The 15,464-nt window shown below is 37.3% G+C and overlaps 2 protein-coding genes across 2 annotated transcripts; both read left to right on the plus strand.

Annotated features, from left to right (window-relative positions):
• Positions 1–8,110: 8,110 nt before the first annotated feature.
• LOC113296344 (hexokinase-2-like) lies at positions 8,111–11,247 on the plus strand. The gene is made up of 9 exons (XM_026544652.1): positions 8,111–8,906; positions 9,196–9,346; positions 9,449–9,631; positions 9,770–9,844; positions 9,942–10,097; positions 10,203–10,301; positions 10,392–10,522; positions 10,643–10,724; positions 10,830–11,247. The coding sequence occupies exons 1-9, from the start codon at positions 8,635–8,637 to the stop codon at positions 11,178–11,180; spliced, it is 1,500 nt and encodes a 499-aa protein (XP_026400437.1). The 5' UTR covers positions 8,111–8,634; the 3' UTR covers positions 11,181–11,247.
• Positions 11,248–12,718: 1,471 nt separating this feature from the next.
• Positions 12,719–14,071, plus strand: LOC113300650 (hexokinase-1-like). Its single transcript, XM_026549851.1, has one exon. It carries the CDS (start codon positions 12,722–12,724, stop codon positions 14,069–14,071), a length of 1,350 nt encoding a protein of 449 aa, XP_026405636.1. The 5' UTR covers positions 12,719–12,721.
• Positions 14,072–15,464: the final 1,393 nt, after the last annotated feature.

Here is a 15,464-nt window from a genome sequence, read left to right on the forward strand (position 1 = left end):
AGTACTTAGTGAGCATTGTTTGTTGAGAAAGAACACCCTCAGAGTTGGTAACGCCTCCCTTACCCAAGACTGCTAACAGGGGTATCAGTATATTAGGGAAAGTACTAAATTCCATATAAGACAAATAAAAAAGGCCTTTATATATGAGACTTGATATCCTCCCCAATAAACTTGTATCTCCTATTAATAATGTTTCCCTTACAGCCGCACCGTTCACATATTAAGTCGTTCAATCATGTTTTACACCACAATCGGCAATTGTGCATTCATCTACATTGTTTCCCAGAACATGTTCTTTTTTTTTTTTGCTCAGTAAAGATATGGATATATTGGAAATGGCTAAAGCTGACAAATTACACAAGGAGAGCCCCAAAAATACATAAAAACAGGAAATGAAATCCCGAAAAAACAACTCGGTTACAAAAAAAAAAAAACAAGAAGTGAGAAAAGGAAAAAAAAAGTTATGGAGGCTCAAAGAATGGCTCTTTCCATTTTACAATAACGTTATCTAGATAAATACCAGCAATCGAAATGGAAGAAGAAGCCCAATGAAAATCCCGAATTTTCACGTCAGTAATCAGATCCTCCACCTTCTTTTTATTTGTGAAAAAAGTTTTAGAATTGCGCTCTGAACAAATAACCCAGAAAATGGCAGCATACAATCTCTTCCAAATTTCAGGACCTGTAGAATTAAAAGTGAAAATATCTAGTTTTTAACCACTTCCAAAGCAGTAGAACCTCTAATTGCAGGCATAATAGCAGATGAAGTAAAGAAGTGCCAAATCTTCTTCATGAATGAACACTCCAGAAACAAATGTTGACAAGTTTCAGGAAGCACATTATAGAAGGGGCAAATATTCCGAAGAGGCTGGCCATTAGAAGCACTACTCATCTGACTGAGATTTGATATGGTAGGCAGCTTGTCTTGCACTAGTTGCCTAAAAAGAAGCTCACTTTTTGTTGGCAATTCTTAGATTAAGTTTTCTTCTTAGGAAAGCCCAACATAGTAGTGTCAGAAACTTCACACAAATAAGCGAATTTAACAGAAAAGTTACCTGAATTTTCCCTGATCCAGATGAGTTCATCTTTCTCATCATAATTAATAGAGACAGTAGATATGATAGGCTGAAGTACAACCATCTCAGAAATTTCAAAGTCGTAAAGTCTGTTCCGGTGAATCCCCAAATCCCATGATGTAACTGAATTAGAATAACCAACAACACTTGCAAAAGAGAATTTTTTTCTGGATGAGACATAAAAAGGATTAGGACAGATAATTTTGATTGGCTCTTCAGTGCACCATTTATCCTCTCAAAACTTAATAGAAACCCCATTTCCAAATCTTGAATTGAGTGTTTTTAAAGAAATCATCAGGTACATTACAAATGGTTTTCCATACACTAACGCAGTGACTTGTCTTCCATCCCATTACGTCGACTCCATATTTCTCTGAAATGATCTTTTACCCACAAAGCAATTCCTTCATTACCAAAACAACAACACCACTTCTTGAGGAGAGCTCTTTCCATTGGCCTCAGCTTTCTAATACCGAGCCCACCTTTATTAAAAGGTTTACAAAAAGATTTCCATTTAACCCAATGATGCTTTTTATAGTTACTTGCATCATTCCAAATAAAATCTTTGATGATCTTTTCAATCGTCTTGATGACAGAAGAAGTAGCTATAAAAAGCGAGAAATAATACACGGGAATGCTTTGCAGAATACTCATGATGAGTGTTAGTCTACCGGTATTTTTGAGGAGACCCCTCTTCCAAGACGCAAGTATGGATTTGCAAATTTCCATGACTTTATTCCACTTAGACTTATAAAAAGCTTTTTCTCCGAGAGGCATACCCACATAAATAGCAGGAAAAGTATTACTAGAACAACCCAACATATAATCTAAAGACTCTAAATCTAAAACTTCACCCACAATAAATAAACCACATTCGTTGAAATTTGTCTTTATCCCCGACGCAGATTCAAAGAGAATATGGATGTACTTAAGAGCTTGTATCCGAGCAATTTCAGCATCCAAGAACACAAGAGTGCCATTTGCGAACTGAAGGTGACTGTTCAAAGTTCAATCCACCTTTATATTAAAACATCCTATTAATCCAGCAGCTTGAGCATTTTTAAACATGTTGAGCACCTCAGAGACGAGAAAAACGAGGAAACGAGAGAGAGGGTCCCATTGCATCATTCTCTTTTCACTAGTGAATCTGCCATAGGATCTTCCATTCACAAGAACAAAGAATGAAATCTTTATGACACACCCTTATAATCCACTTTCACCAGACTAAGGAAAAACTCATTCCTGAAATAACTTGATCAAGAAATGACCAACTAACATGGTCGAATGACTTTTCTAGGTCGATTTTGTTAGAGCACTGCTCGGTCGAACTTGCAAGCATTGCTATCTCAAGCTTGTTTGTCAAGTTTAGTGATCGAAACTATAAGTCTTGATTTCTAATCTACTTATAGCTATGTCTCGGACTAGGATAAACTGTGTAGTTGAGCTTTAGATTTCACGACGTTCATCAATTGAAGACGAACAACTACTAAGGAGAGCTTGTGAAACTTCATCAACAAAAGGTATGTGGAGACTGAAACTCATCTATCACTCGGAAAGTCTAGTTCTAATCTATTTCCTATTTGAGACAAAAGTCGTATAGTTATATAATATTCGATTTATACATATTTGATATTTCGAGCTGAGTTTAACTCGCTTACATATTTATCAAAATATGTGTCGGTAAACTTTCGCTTTAACCAAGTTCATCTTATATTCTTGACGAAAGTTAAGAGATGATCGTGTAAAAATCGCCCGGTAACATCTTATATGATTTTTGTGAGACAGTCATTTGATGTAGACTCGGAATGTTTCGTATTGATCATTCAATCACTTGAAAATTGCTTTAAAGCTAATAGTTTGTGTGAAACAGCTATTGTGGTCTTCCAATAATGTTTCAATGATTGAAATAGAGTTAAGAACACTTAACCTTAATTGGATTATAAACATAGTATACATACTGGCATACATGTTGATCCAAGACCGGTGAAGTATGCGTATCCGTACGCGTTACTGGCGAACTCAGTTGGATTCCGGGAACTTTGGTATGCGTACCCATACACATACTGATTTGAACTGATGTTTGGATACATGACAGTATGCGTACCCGTTTGCGTACTATAAAACACTTTCCAAGTCCGGCTACTTAGGTATGCGTAACCGTTTGCATACTTGAGTGAGGTATGTTCTAAAATCGGTTATGTCATGAACCAATACATTAATGTAATAAGGAATGCAATCTTTTGCAAACTGTGGCTATAATATTCATGAATCGATTCGAGTGAATCAAACTGATTTTGCTTCAATTGTGTCTTATATACTTCTATGAGAATATAAACAATTGAACAACTCTAGAACTAGTTTCATTTGAGTAATTTGAACTAGTTATGATTAAGATGAATATGGATAATATGAAAGTGCTCATATGGCTAACTTCGGTTAACTAGTGTTGAGCCAACAAGCTGTACACGTTTAGGTACGGTTACTCATACCTAAATAAAGTCACTTTTCATTTTTGTATGACAATCTAAGTTTGATCTAACAGTTGACAGATATTAGCTTGAGTCTAATCAGGTTTTCATCTAACGGTGAATATTGAATGCTTTGTTACCAAGGTAACATTGATTGCAAACCATGATAAGAAAACTATATAAGGGAGAAATCTAGCAACTGGGAAACCTAATCCCCACACCTCATTTGTGATACTAGTTGCGACTACAGTCCATTCTCCTTTAACCTTAGGTTGTTTCCAAAACCTTGTAGGTTAACGACTTGAAGACTTCATTGGGATTATGAAGCCAGACCCAACTGTTTTCTCTGTAGTTGTGTGTTCTAATCTTGTTGTTCACTATCGTGATTGAGTACTATCTTCTCTAAGATTTGCTCGAGATTTAATCTCCGATAGGCAAGATAAAAAGTAGTCACAAACATCTTCGTCTCATCGTTTGTGATTCCAAAATATCTTGTTTCGCTACCATACGGTGATTGATAATACTAGACTGTTCTTCGGGAATATAAGTACGATTTATCATTTGGTTTCTGTTCACCTTGATTTATCAAAATACGAAACAAAACACATAGGTATTTCTGTGGGAGACATATTTATCTATCTCAATAGAATTTTCCGTGTGAGACAGTTTGGTTTGTCAAGTTTTCGACTTTGGGTCGTATCAACTCTTAGTTTTGGGTGAGATCAACTAAGGGAATCAAATGCGTAAAATCCTGCCGGGGTTCAGAGACGTAAGGAGCGCAACTGTACCTTGATCAGTGTGAGATTGGTTAGGACTCAACCACATTCCAGTCTGAAGTTCACTGGTAGTAGGCTAGTGTCTGTAGTTGCTTAATACAGTGTGGTGTTCAAAGTTGGACTAGGTCCTAGGGTTTTTCTGCATTTGCGGTTTCCTCGTTAATAAAATTTCGGGTGTTTGTGTTATTTCTTTTCCGCATTATATTTGTTTATATAATTGAAATATCACAGGTTTTGCGTTAAGTTCAATGAGTTCTTGAATCCGGCCTTTGGGTTGTTGATTGAATTGATTGGCACTTGGATATTGGTTTGTGATACCGTCCAAGTTATTTCTCTTATTCAATCGGGATCGCAAATTCTTATTTGTTTAATTGTGGATTGAATTATGAAATTGAGATATAAACTCTTTGATATATTTTTCTAAAGATTGAGTTTGATTGTCTAGTTTATTCTCTTGAAAGTATATTGGAGTTTGTCCATACAGATTTCTAAGCGAAATATTGGGTGTGGTTGTTAGACCCTCGTTTTTTCAGATTTTACATATTAACCCCAGCCTTTTAGACTTGAGCCTAGCATCCAATCATTCATTAGCTAAAAAGTTAATTATGGGATGTTCTGATACAATATCAAATGTCTGGATTACCCTTCATTGTGACTTTTTTTTACGGTTGACTAGACAACCTTGCAAATCAAATCCATCTGATGGAATATATATCTACAACCTAACCTAGACGTAAAGCTTCATTTACGGTTAATTAGACAACCTAACCTAGCCGTAAACTTTCATTTACGATTATCTACAACCTAACCTAGCCGTAAAACATCATTTACGGTTGACTAGACGACCTAACCTAGCCGACAAACTTCATTTATGGTTAGAAATTCCTAATTGTAATAAATCTGAAAACCTGTTACGGTTGGAAGTTACTTATTCCTAGCCGTAGATAGTATGAAAATATATATCTACCGCTAGAAAATTGGTACATCATAGCTAGAGCTGGCAAACCAAGCCAAAACCCGCGGGTTGGCCCGTCCCGTCCCGTGAAAACCCGCACCCGTCCCGGACGGTAACTAAACAAGACGGGCGCGGGTTGTACAATTAGTGGGTTGTGAAGAAACGGGATAACCCGGCCCGTACCGTGAAACCCGCGGGTTGGCCCGTAACCCGTAATTTCATACCCTGCTGAAACTGAAACACGTAGCTTGTTACGTGTCATCCAAATTTTAATCGTATAAAACGGAAAAAACCTATCTTTCTTCTTCGGTTCGGAGAGATTTCTCAAGTTGAGCTTCAGAGGAAGAAGAAGAAGCGGCTGCAAATCACAACATGGTAAGTCCCTCTTTCAATCAAATGAATCCTAAATCATGTTTCAATCTTCATGATAGATGTTGATTTATACAAGTTTATGATTTTGAATTTCTGGTGATTTTGTTTTGATTTCTGTAGACGTTTAAGCGAAGGAATGGTTGTCGTAACAAACATGGTCGTGGTCATGTTAACTTCATCCGTTGTTCAAACTGTGGTAACTAATTGATTTCATTTTCACAGATTTGATTTGATTTTTTCTTGGGATCTGACATGAATGGATGTAGATTTTCTGATTCAGTAGTTGTTTTTTGTGGTGGTGGTGGTGATTTGGAATAGGATAAGGCAATCAAGAGATTTTTGGTGAGGAACATCGTTGAACAAGCTGCTGTTAGAGATGTTCAGGAAGCTTGTGTCTATGATGGTATGTGTTTTTTGGAAATGTTTTTTTTTTTTTGTTTTTTGGATTGATTTTGGGTGTTTACTGTGATTTATAGATTGATTTTGATTTTGGGTGGGTGATTGATTCTTTATGTGTAGGATACACTTTTCCTAAATTATACGCCAAGATGCTTTACTGTGTGTCCTGTGCTATTCATTCTCATGTGGTGAGAGTTCGTTCTAGATAGAAGAGGAGGAACCGTGACCCACCTCAACGTTTCAAGCGTCGGGTATGTGCCCTGCACTTTTGTTTCTCATTATGTACATTAAACTTAAACTGCTTCCATTGATCATGCATACTATTAGGATCTCTATGCTTTGTGTATTAGTGGTTTAACCAGTTAGTAGCCACAGTTGTGGACTATTGTGAATTTTTTTTATGTGAAGTGTCCAATTTGGTTTTTAGCATTATGCAATGTGACAATGGATTTGTTGTGATGGAAATGTAATTCCAACTTTTATAATTGGTTTAGTGTAAGTATTAACTGCCGAAGAGGTATATTACAGGCATTCTTGTAACCATTCCTCTGTTTTGTTCTTTTACGATGCTTCTGTTTATCATACACATCATAATGCTCTATAGTTAGGTTCATTTATGGTAGTGTGTACCTTCCCTTCACCCTGTTCTTTTCAATGACTTGCAACTTAAACAACTGTTAATTATCATGAAATTGTATGTGGTTGTAGTTTTCAATGACTTGCAACTTACCAGTATCTCCAAATATTGCATAGAAAAGAGATTGGAGATGTTTTTTTGATAGTTAACACTTTTTTTGATTAACCACACAATATATATTTTGTGCAGGAAGTGGTTATTAATATTGTCGCACTTGGTGATACAAATTAGAAACAATGGTATCTACAGTCTCGGTCTTGAAAGTTTATTTTCATTATTTATCAATTATCATCATGAACTGATGAAGTACTGTGTAACTGTAACTAAAGTACTTAAGTACTAAAGTAAACTACTAATGACTAGTATGATAGTATCTGTGTCTGTGTTTCTTTAAATGCAAAATTAGTTTAGTTTTGCAATTTTGAGTTTTTGAATTGATATACCAAATGAATTGGATGAATGTTAGATACTTAGGTTGTATCTTGTAGGAAAGGAACTTTAGATGGCCTGAATGTGGAAGAAAATAGCCCAGAAATCGATTTCTGGCGAGTTGACTCAACAAAAACCAGGTAATCCGTGAGCACCCGTGAACCCGCGAGCTTTACCCGGGACGGGCACAGGTTGGATAAATGACCACCCGTGAAGAATTTCAACCCGCAAGCTTAGGCTTGTATTAACCAGTAACCCGCGGGTTGGTCACAAGCCAGCCCTGTCCCGCCCGTTTACCAGCTCTAATCATAGCCGTAATCCAAAAAAAATAATGTTTCAGACAATTATGAATCATAATCAGTAATTTAATCTAAAAATTTAGCCACTATGAAAATATTTCATATAAGGGATTTTTAGATTTATTTATGGATTTTTAGATTTATTTATGGGCGATCCTTTTTGTCCTATTAGGTGACGCCCCTCTATAATAATAGTCTTCATATTTTTATACTGACAACAAAAAGCGGGGTTCGGTTTTAAGCTATCTATAGTGCTAAAATGAAATTTTGACCTTGACCATTTTTGATGCTAAAATAACTGTCCTCGCTAAATTTGTGCCATATCAAAATGCCCGTTTATAACTCAGTCTGTCCGGTTTTACAACAAGAGCCAACAGTAATTTTTTTTCTTAGGACAGTTATAGAATTCTACGACAAACCAGGTAAATAGGACATCATCATCACCTCATCCTCCGCAATTCTCTCATCTAATTTTACGATTTCTTGGACCAGGGACTTTTTACCAACATAACTTATTCAATAACACTGAAATTCAAAGAATCCATAAATATATCAAATTCTTTAACAAATTTAAGATAACAAATCAAGATTTTACTAACCATAATTAGAACAATATTTCGATATGGTTCAAACTCTAATAAAGAGAGATATATTTTTTACTGGATAATTATCCCCCGGAGGATAAAATTCCAACCTGTACGGGGTTGTACGGCCGTGGGGTGTGAAAATAAGATTAGAGTGAATTTGATAAAAGTGGATTGGGTGGAAATAGTATTTTTCCCAAGAAGATTAGATTAGGATAGAGATTAATTTAGTATAAATTAGGTGTTTTACTGATCCTAATTTCTATCTAATCCTCCCCTGTCTTTTTTATAGCTTTCATTACCCTAAAAACATCAAAATCAACAATCTAACCTTCGCTTAGGGTTTCAATTTTCCTTTCTCTTTCTGCAATTCTGAATCAGAAAATCAAGTTTTTGTAACTCAATTTTTGTTTTTCATAGTGTAGTTTATTAGATCACAGATTCAAAGAGCTAAACAAAAAAAACAGCAAACAAAAAATCTCTGTATTTGGATCCAAAATTTTAGGGCGATTTTGTTTTTGGTTTTTGAGATCTGGGGGTTTGTAATAATCAGTTTTGTGATTGATTCCAATAGAGAAATTATAAAAGTTTGGATTTTTAGTTTTAAGGTTTTTTGATTTTGGATTTGGTTATATTGTGATGGGGAAGGTAACAGTAGGAGTTACAATAGTATGTGCAGCAGCAGTATGTGCTGCAGCTACATTAATTGTAAGACATAGGATGAAAAGTTCAGGGAGATGGACAAAAGCGATGTCTATATTAAAAGAATTTGAAGAAAAGTGCGCTACTCCAATTGGGAAGCTTAGACAAGTCGCTGATGCTATGACTGTTGAGATGCATGCTGGTCTTGCTTCTGAAGGTGGTAGTAAGCTCAAGATGCTTATCAGCTATGTTGATAATCTCCCCACTGGGTATACATCTCTTAAACTCTCTGGATTTTTTTCTGATTCATGTAAAGTTTCTATATCTGTTTAATTGATTATGGATTGGATTGGGTTGGATTGAATTGGATCATAATAGGATAAACCCACATTGATTGATTGTTCATGTACATTCTTTTTAAGAATCGGTATGTTTAATTCTTGAATTGTAATTGATTGGTAGGTGGAGTTTGTGCAATATGAAATTGGGTTTATTTGGTTGGTGACGTAGCTTGCAGGAGATTTTAACTTATTGAATGTGTGTGATATGTTAATGTAGTGATGAACATGGACTATTCTATGCTTTGGATCTTGGAGGTACAAACTTCCGTGTGTTGCGTGTACAACTGGGTGGTAAAGATGGGCGTGTAGTTAAACAAGAATTTACAGAAGTTTCAATTCCTCCTGAATTGATGACTGCCACTTCAAGTGTATGTGTATTTGTGGTTTTAATTTTGACCTTCTGTGTCGATTTCGGTAATGTTGTTTAGCTACCCGTTGCTGATGTTTTTATTTCATGTTAAATATTTCAGGAACTATTTGATTTCATTGCTAAAGAACTTGCAAGATTTATAGCTACAGAAGGAGAAGGTTTTTTCCTTCCTCCTGGTAGTCAGAGGGAATTGGGTTTTACTTTTTCATTCCCTGTCAAGCAGTTATCCATTGCATCTGGAACTCTTATCAGGTGGACAAAGGGTTTCTCCATTGATGATGCGGTTAGTTTTTTCATACCTGGAACTCTTATCAGTTTGCTGTTTATCCTCTTTATACAGTTTGCTGCTTACTCTTTTCGCACTTGAACTTCCTGAACAATTTCATCTTTCTGATGATGATTCCTTTGGCTCTTGTGCTAGGTTGATAAAGATGTGGTGGGAGAACTAACTAAAGCCTTGAACAGACAGGGAATTGACATGCGCGTGGCAGCTCTGGTAAGTCAATTTTGTTTCTTTGGTTCAGAGCTTTCTGATGCTATCCTTCCATACTGGTTCTTCAGTTCCAATTTTTTAACTGGCATTGTTGATGCAGGTGAATGATACAATTGGTACATTAGCTGGAGGCAAATATTTCAATAATGATGTTGCAGCTGCAGTTATCTTGGGTACAGGAACAAATGCTGCATACGTAGAGCGTGCACACGCGATTCCTAAGTGGCATGGTCTCCTACCTAAATCAGGAGAAATGGTATGTTGCCTTCACCGGTTATTACTCTTTAGAACTTTTATCCTCTACTTTAAGTGATCAATTTGGTCAAAAGATATATTCTAATATTGCTTTCTAATTCTTTAGGTTATCAACATGGAATGGGGTAACTTCCGGTCATCACACCTTCCGGTGACTGAATATGACCAGGCATTGGACCAGGAGAGTCTCAACGTTGGTGAGCAGGTACAATATGCGTCTTTTTTTTCTTTATTAAAAATTAGCTGGCGTCTTTTCAGTGGTTTTAAATTTCGTATCCTTTATTACTGTGAACAGATTTTTGAGAAGATTATTTCTGGTATGTATTTGGGAGATATTGTACGTAGAGTCCTCTGCAAAATGGCAGAAGACGCTGAATTTTTCGGTGATGTTGTTCCACCAAAACTTAGGACTCAATTCATTTTGAGGTACACTCCATTTCACCTTTAATAGCAGTAATTATGTGCTTAGTTCTGCATTTGACTACCCGCTTCTTAGGTTTTTGCTTGAATTCTTGGTAAACAAACCCTGAAATGTGAATTATGCAGGACCCCTGAAATGTCTGCCATGCATCATGACACATCCCAAGACTTGAGAGTGGTTGGAAGCAAATTGAAGGACATCTTTGGGGTATGGTTTTGTTTGTTCCCTCCTATATGGTAGAACTCTTTACTCATATTCGTTTGTTCACAAGACAATTCTAAATGTTTGATGGTTTCTGTTCTCTTATATCAGATATCTAGTACTCCCCTTAAAACAAGAAAAGTTGTTAAAGAGCTCTGCAACATTGTTGCCACACGTGGTGCCCGTCTTTCTGCCGCAGGGATCTTGGGTATTTTGAAAAAGATGGGAAAAGACACAGTGAAGGAGGGAGAGAAACAGAGGACTGTTATTGCCATGGATGGAGGATTATTTGAGCACTACACTGAATTCAGCTCCTGTTTGGAGAGCACCCTCAATGAGTTACTCGGAGATGAAGTTGCACACACCGTTGTTATTGAGCACGCGAACGATGGCTCTGGAATTGGAGCTGCTCTTCTGGCAGCTTCTCATTCTCAGTATCCCGAAGTCGAAGAATCCTTATAAGACACTATCGAGGAAACAAATATTTTGTTAAGTAATATTATTATTTTTTTCTTTTTTTTCTTTTTCAGTCACTTCTTTCTCTGTAGTCATTGTTTCTTTCTACACCAGAGAGAATTTTCTCTCCTTTTTTTTAGTGGTCAGTCGCTGGGCATGGTTAATGTGATAGGTGGATTGAATTGTGTATAATTGTAAAACCTGAAAGTGTCTTGTGATATCGCACTTCGGTCTGCCTTCTGCCCATTTTCTTCTTTCTTGCTATAATTTACATACTTGATGGCTTCTTATATTGGCGTAATATAAGTCAAATACACTGTATTATTTTTTTCCTTCTTGTTCTGAATAAAATGGGAAATGAGACTGTCTTTTTACTTGGTTGATTTCTGTTTTCCGCAGAACTGCCAAAAGCATCAGACATGCAACTAATGCATCACTAAACACTACAAAATGCTAACAGAGCAGAATGACCTAACAGCAGAAACCAAGTCTTTCTCCCTGTATGCGTTTCAAGGTACATCAATGCTTCTAGCTCTAATAAGTTCTTTCTAGGTACAGTATAAAAATGAAAATCTTGTTCCTAAACAGTATAAAAATCAGAAGACAAAGACCTACTAATATAGAGGATAACTGTAAGCATGATAACTGCAATGTTCAACCATACTAATGATCCAAAACATACAGGAACAACTTATGACCACTATGCGATATACTTATTCACAAAACACTGCATCGTGTCAAATATGAATAGAAGATTTGCTTTTCAACAAAAAGTACAGTAATGAAAATTGTGCCAAGTGACTGCAGATTTTAAAGAGAGGAGAAGAAAAGAGAGGCAGCTCCAGTTAGTTCTTTTCGAGCTCATCGTCGCTTTGGCGTCCCTGGATTATTAGAGTCTGGTTCATGGCTTCCAAATTTACGGTCAAGTCCTCAACCTTCTTCTTAAACTCTAAATCCGCATCATCACATGCGATGTGCGTCAAGGCTTTCAATCTCCCTGTCAATAAAGCCCAAAGTGTGTGGGGTGCGTTTCACTGGACCGTCAATAGCGTTAATTGGATGCACATTAGACTTCTAAATCAGGAGGAATCCAGCGACATCCCGGATTTAATTACGGGATTCTTATGATCAATGTTGCTTAGACTTCGGAAAAGCTTTTCCCTTTCAGAGACGAATTGGGAATCCGAGAGGAAGATTTTTTTTTCCCAGATCCAGTCTTTGAACATCTTATAAATACACACAGGTTAACCACATCTATCATATCACAATTACATTCTTTCCCTTCTTTCTTTGAGAGTCTAGTTTCTTTTAAGAGTCCTCTTTTCTTGTGTTGTACGTACGTCTTGTGAACAACTTTTAGATTCTGGAGAAAACAACAAGATCAGAAGATTTGGCAGTCGAGTCTCCTCTTTGCTAATGCACGTTTCAAGCCAATTTTCCTAGGAACTCTTCAACCTAACGCTACCTTGAGTAAGCTGATGAAGCGTGTTCGTGATACTCAAAAATATATTCGCGCAGCAGATGCATGTGTTGCAGCGACAAAAGCTATGTCTATATTCAAAGAGTTTGAAAAACAGTGCGCTACATCAATTGGTAAACTCAGACAAGTTGCTGATGCTATGAATGCTGAGATGCACGCTGGTCTTGCTTCTGAAGGTGGTAGTAAGCTTAAGATGCTTAATAGCCATGTTGATAAACTCCCTACTGGTAATGAACGTGGTCTAATTTATGCTTTAGATCTCGGTGGCACAAACTTCCGTGTGTTGCGTGTACAATTGGGTGGAAGGGATGGGCGTGTTGCTAAACAAGAATTTACTGAAGTCTCGATACCACCTGAATTGATGACTGCCACTTCAACTGAACTGTTTGATTTCATTGCAAAGGAACTTGCAAGATTTATAGCTACAGAAGGACAAGGTTTCTTCCTCCCTCCTGGTAGTCGGAGGGAATTGGGGTTCACCTTTTCGTTCCCTGTGAAGCAGTTGTCGATCTCATCTGGAACTCTTATCAGGTGGACAAAGGGTTTCTCCATCGATGATGCGGTTGATAAAGATGTGGTGGTAGAACTAACCAAGGCCTTAGACAGACAGGGGATTGACATGCGTGTTGCAGCTTTGGTGAACGATACAATAGGTACACTAGCTGGAGGCAAATACTTGAATAATGATGTTGCAGCTGCAGTTATTTTGGGAACTGGAACAAACGCAGCATATGTAGAGCGTGCACATGGTCTCCTGCCCAAATCAGGAGAGATGGTAATCAACACGGAGTGGGGTAACTTCCAATCATCGCACCTTCCTGTAACTGAATATGATCAGGCTTTGGACCAGGAAAGTCTTAACGCAGGTGAGCAGATTTTCGAGAAGATCATCTCTGGGATGTACTTGGGAGATATTGTGCGTAGAGTCCTCTGCAAAATGGCTGAAGAGGCTGGATTTTTTGGTGATACTGTTCCACCAAAACTTAGGACTCGGTTCGTTTTGAGGACTCCAGAAATGTCTGCCATGCATCACGACACATCCCCAGACTTGGCAGTGGTTGGAAGCAAACTGAATGACATCTTTGGGATATCTGATACTTCCTTTGAAACAAGAAGAGTGGTTGTAGAGCTCTGCAACATTGTTGCGACACGTGCTGCCCGTCTTTCAGCTGCAGGGATCTTGGGTATTTTGATGAAGATGGGAAAAGACACGATGGATGAGGGAGAGAAACAGAGAACTGTGATAGCTGTGGATGGAGGATTGTTTGAACACTACACCGAGTTCCGTTCCTGTTTGCAGAGCACCCTCAACGAGTTACTCGGAGATGAAGCTGCCCACGTTGTTATTGAGCACGCAAACGATGGCTCTGGAATTGGAGCTGCTCTTCTCGCAGCTTCTCATTCTCAGTATATATAGCGAAGTTGAAGAATCCTGAAATAAATATTTTGTAGAGTTATATTATTGAAAGTGTGTACAGTTGCAGAACCTGAAAGTGTCTTATGATTTCACACTTCATGGCTTCGTATATGGATGCTTCTGCTGTATTTGTTTTCCTTCTTTTTCTGAATACAATGGCTGGAAATGAAACTGTTCTTTTATTTAGTTGATTGCTATTTTCCTCGAAACTTCTACAAACATAGCAAAATACCTGCAAATGTAATTTTTCTGCATCACTGAACACTAGAGTATTGCAGAGTGCAGAATGCTAAGAAATTTGCTGCACAATAGTGTCAATGAAGCAGTCCATAACTCTCTCAGATGCAAATGTCTTGTAAAAAGGAAACAACAATATTTTACGGTCCCTAAGTCAGCCTTGTAAATTTTAGATACTACCAATGGTAAAAGAACAATTTTTATGCCACGTCAACAAAAAAAGAAAAAAAAAATCCTATTTTACTTGGGAAGTGGTTTCTTTCTCATCATTAATCTTTCTCTCAGATTCATTTATCTCATCTCAATCAATCCGCTGATTCTGATGGTAAGTTGGGTTTTCTTGTCTTAAAGGTGGTTTTTGGTTCATTTAACGGTTTGGTCTGTCTGTATGGATACCCGCATGGAAATGTTTGTATTTGTAACCCCTTGACAAAAGAATATGTTGAGCTACCAGAAACTAATAGAGATTTGGACCAGAGGGTTTGGTTACCTTGATTTAAGTAATGAGTATAAATTTGTTGAAATTTATAGGTTAAGAACAGACCTCAATATTGTTGAAGTTTTGGTGTATACTCTTGGCAGTGGCAATGGGTGGAGAAATGTTGGGAGGTTTGATTTTCAGTCTGACAAAGCTGGTCATGTCGAAAAAGGTGTCTTTGTGAATGGAGCGCTGCATTGGATGGAAATAGAACAAGGTTCTACATGCTATGGATATAGTCTTGTAGGGGTTTCAGGTGGAGTTTTATATCATGGTATCAAATATTACTGTCGAATCACCAAATCCATATGTTATGACATATGGCCACTGAAAGGGAAGAACGATATTGGTGACATGAAAGAGCAGGTGGAGCAAGAGACATTGGGTTGGGGTAAAGAGTTTGTTTTTCACGGAAGACAACCATTTTCTTTTACTAAGAGTGGCGGTGTTTTATATTTCGATGATAGGTCTCTTGGCATTTACAATGCAGTTGCTTCAACTTCGAAAGAGCTTGTGCGTTTTAGTGGAGTTAGTCAAATATATCCTTACAAGAACACCTTTGTTTCGTTGAAAGAATTAGGAGAAGATGATGTAAAAATAATGGATGCAGCCAAATCAAGTGAGGACAGAAAGCCGTGTTTTTCAGCAACGGAGCTAGCAAGATAAGCTCCCTGGATG

The sequence above is a fragment of the Papaver somniferum genome, chromosome 7, assembly GCF_003573695.1.
Source record: "Papaver somniferum cultivar HN1 chromosome 7, ASM357369v1, whole genome shotgun sequence".
In the NCBI taxonomy this organism is placed as follows: domain Eukaryota; kingdom Viridiplantae; phylum Streptophyta; class Magnoliopsida; order Ranunculales; family Papaveraceae; genus Papaver; species Papaver somniferum.